This window comes from Phaethon lepturus, unplaced genomic scaffold (genome assembly GCF_000687285.1).
Source record: "Phaethon lepturus isolate BGI_N335 unplaced genomic scaffold, ASM68728v1 scaffold3752, whole genome shotgun sequence".
NCBI classification, from domain to species: Eukaryota; Metazoa; Chordata; class Aves; order Phaethontiformes; family Phaethontidae; genus Phaethon; species Phaethon lepturus.
The window spans coordinates 2,126-6,121 of NW_010522429.1; the positions used below are offsets into that span (position 1 = coordinate 2,126).

Sequence of the window (3,996 nt, forward strand, 5' to 3'; positions counted from 1 at the left end):
TGGAGCAGCTGGTGAAGAACTGCAGCCCATGGTAAGGACTCACATTGAAGAAGTCCGTGGTACTTCTCCCATGCGAATGGCCCCACACTGGAGCAGGGGAAGAGTATGAGGGGTCCTCCCCTCGAGGAGGACGGAACAGCAGAGACGTGTGATGGACTGACCCATTCCCCGTCCCCCTGCACCACTTGCGGGGAGGAGGGAGAGAATTTGGGAATGAAATTGAGCCAAGAAGAAAGGAGGGGTATGGGGAAGGGGTTTTAGGATTTGGTTTTAGTTCTCATTAATTTCATTGGTAATAAATTAAATTAATTTTTCCCCGAGTCGAGTCTGTTTTGCCCATGACAGCAATTAGTGAGTGATGTCCCTGTCCTTTTCTTGACCCATGTGGGGTTTTTTCCATCCTAATTTCTGCCCCCTGTTCTGCTGAGGAGGGGAGTGATAGAGCAGCTTGGTTGCACCTAGCATCCTGCCAAGGTCAACCCACCACAACAGAAGTTGTCCTCCCGCAGTCCAGCAAGACCAGCATTGCTACTGCTAATATCAGGCCATAGGCCTCATGCTAACAGAGGCTTAGGTTAACTCCGCAAGAGCCCAGTCCTGGCCCATTAGACCTGTTATCAAGGTTTTATGAGAACTTACTGCAGGAACCAGAGCTTGGTCCCAGGTATCTCTGGCATTTAAGCATGAGACCACAGTAACATCCTCGACAACATAAGCAGAGGAGGAAAATAAGAGTCCTCAGGCCTATAAGCAACTCACTGATGGTCAATTACTTCTCAGTGAAGAAATATAACCTTGAAGAGCCTTGGGGAAAATGCTGCTTTGAGCATAATAAAGAAAAAAATGCAGCAGCTGCACAACAGGGTAAGATGCCTGCCATAGCCTGTGAAAACAACACCCTCTAGAACCATGCAGTATAAACCCCAGGGCAGAGGCCAAAGCCTAAAAACTGCCTAAAAAAAATCAAACACGTTATGAAAGGACTTCTTGGATATGAAGGGGAGTGTGTGTTTTGTCACTGCCATGGGAAACATTGAGAGGGAATCACTGTGGGATCCTGGGAGCTACATCTGTGGGCCACCCGCTGACCCTGACTGCTCCCACAACCCTAGTTCTCCAGCCCTCCCTTCACCTGCTTTACCAGGCTGCTTTGAGGTCCGTGTCTCTCCATCTGCCTGCCCAGAGCCTGGCTCACCCTCTCCCCACCTCCTGTTCCAGAAACCTGATCCTTCAGCAGCCTTTTGACCTCCAAACCAATTGTTCATGACTGTATATGGCAATATTGGGGGGAAGGGGTGTCTAAGTGCAGTGCTCACCATCCCCTCTCACCCCAGTTCTGCACATTTCTCCTCTTAAACACTACAAGCACTCAGTAAACCATTAGAGTATGTAAACTCAATTTGGTCAGTTATTCTGTGCAACTTGTTCATCCATCACACAGTTCAGTATAAAAATAGAAACACTGCAGCTGATTTATACTACAAGGCTATAATTGCTGCAATACTCACTGTAAAAGTAATGAATTTCATTCTCATTTCCCTTTTAATATATGTTTTTATTTGGAACAGCATTATTATTTATTCCTTAACTATACTACGTGTAATCTTTTAATTCAGTAGCACTTGGCTATGAAAATATTAAGTAAAATGAAGCAGAAGTGACATTAGCCAGCCTCTGGAAGCCAGGGTGTACTTACCAATGTCATGAATTGGCTGCTTTACTCCTATTTCATTATTCACAGTCATTATAGAAACCAAACTGGTATCTGGCTGGAATGCAGCCTCCAACTCCTGGTGAAATATTCAAAGGGAAAAGAGTTGTGACTAAAACCAGAAGCAAAAGATTCCTGAGCACGCCTTTAATTTGCTAGCAAATTTTAGCCACCAGCCCCTTAACTCCTGTATCAAAGCCAGCTCCATCCTAGTCATGTACTGGGCTCTCTATACGGTATGGCACAGCTCCTCCTGCGTGAGTATGAATGACAGCAGGTGAATGGTGGGATCAGAGATGGATGTTTTGGTTCAGAAAAAGTCTAGACCACCAGACAGAACAGAAAATCCTTCTTCAACTGTGACAGAGATTTGACTGCAACTCTCATTCCACCTTGTGATATTTACCATCCTTCCTCTTTATCATCCTCTTGATGATAAAGACACAAGGTCCTCTTGAGCATCAATTAGAAGCAAAAACCCCTTCAGTTTTCACTTTCTGTCAGAAAACAACCTACCTTCAAATCTATAAGCCCGTTTTTTTTAACAGGTAGATACGTGACCCGAAAACCTTCTGTCTCCAAGGAACGGCAAGAATCCAACACGCACTTGTGCTCTGTTTGCGTAGTAATGATATGCTTTTTTCTGGACTTATAGAACCTTGCAACACCCTGTCAGGCACAATCCATGAACAAGAAATTTGTCATTAGACCACTGAAGAAAACAAACTTTACAGAAAATGATCAGAAACAAGAAATTACTATTTAGATATAACTCATCTGGATCTTCCCTTTTGCCCCCAAAGTCATGAATCTAAAACGTACTGTCATATAATTCACATGACGTATTTCCATCAGCACTCATTTTTCAAAGCATCTCACTTTTCAAAAAGCCTGTGAAAATGTTAACTGATATAAGCTCACTGTATTTCTTGATAAAGACTTTAGTTACATAAGCAGAAGAACTGTATTTGGCACATGTAAGAAAACATCGAGTATTACACTCTGTCCTCAAAACTATGTCCTAAGCACCAGAACGTCCCAGTATTTCCTCCATGTATGCAGCAGAATACCACAAGGAATAAATTCAGGAATGCAAATATTAACTAGGCTAACATATTAACATTTAAACTGATGAAAGATGCATACAGTTCTTAAGAGCATAATTTTAACGTAATGAATTACAACCAGTGTAAAACTTTTACCTTAATTGCCATATTATTAGATTCTGTTGCACCACTGGTAAATATAATTTCCCTCGAATCAGCTCCTATTAAATCTGCAACTTGCTGTTTAAAAAGAAATACAAATTTGATGTCTTAAGATAAAATACAATGAATTCACCATAGCAAAACACATGCAAAATGTTTTCAAGAATAACCCCTTGAGCCTCAAAAGGATTACAGCTAGCGTCTAACAAAGTTATGCCACACGTACAATAGTCTAAATATCTGTATTAACACAAAATAGATAAGGAATTCGTAGTCGTTATCAGTAGTGGTATTAAGCATTAGCCTAATAAAAGAACATAAAAATTAAGTAGACAAAAACCCAGTACATATTACTTCAAAAAAAAAAAAAAAAAAGACAAAGACTCACACCTTAGATTAGGAGAATGATAAAATATGAAGTTAGCCCAATTATTGCAGCAGCATGCTTGTGACCTCAGGAAACCAAAAATCCTGAGGCATCTTTGCCTAAAGTGTTGTTTTCTGCCATTTCAGTTGCTCTAGTCTCACTATTTTTTCTTGCAATAAATCTGCTAAAGTACAGCTAGGCAAAGAGGAAGCTGCTAAATCCAGCCCACAAAGAACTAAGCACAACAGTTTTATCATTCCTTTTGATTTTCTTTCAACACTGAATTTCCTCGCCAGCAGGAAAACCACTATGACTGCGGAAAGCCGAAGACTCACCCGCCTCGCCCTCTCCATGGCGGCCTCGCTCTCCCAGCCGTAGGCATGGGTCCGGGAGTGGGGGTTGCCATAGTAGGCCGTCAGGTAGGGAAGCATGCTGTCCAGGACTCTGGGATCCTGCGCAACACAAACCACCCAGCCTTAGAGGCAGAGGAGGAAAAGCACCTCTGTCCCCTTTACAGACACCCTCTGGCCCCAGGATTAGCAGCACTTCTGCTGCAGTGTCTAGGTTTTGCTCGGGTCAGATCACGAAAACTTGAGGTTATTGCATGTTATATACAATGCAGCCTCCAGCAAATAGGAGCATCCCGCAATTCTGTTCTCTGCCCAGGCACACAACCTCAATCTGCACTAAGACAATCACAGAAGAATGGG

At 42.7% G+C, this 3,996-nt stretch overlaps 1 protein-coding gene across 1 annotated transcript in view; it reads right to left on the minus strand.

Moving 5' to 3' along the window:
- Positions 1-3,738, minus strand: part of LOC104616706 (cysteine desulfurase, mitochondrial-like) — a gene marked incomplete at both ends in the record, with an annotated part of 4,885 nt that extends 1,147 nt beyond the window's left edge. Inside the window, 4 exons of the mRNA XM_010281800.1 lie at positions 1,697-1,790; positions 2,228-2,380; positions 2,914-2,997; positions 3,622-3,738. Coding sequence (XP_010280102.1) covers positions 1,697-1,790; positions 2,228-2,380; positions 2,914-2,997; positions 3,622-3,738 — 448 coding nt within the window. The remainder of the gene's footprint in view (positions 1-1,696; positions 1,791-2,227; positions 2,381-2,913; positions 2,998-3,621) is intronic.
- Between the last annotated feature and the right edge of the window lie 258 nt (positions 3,739-3,996).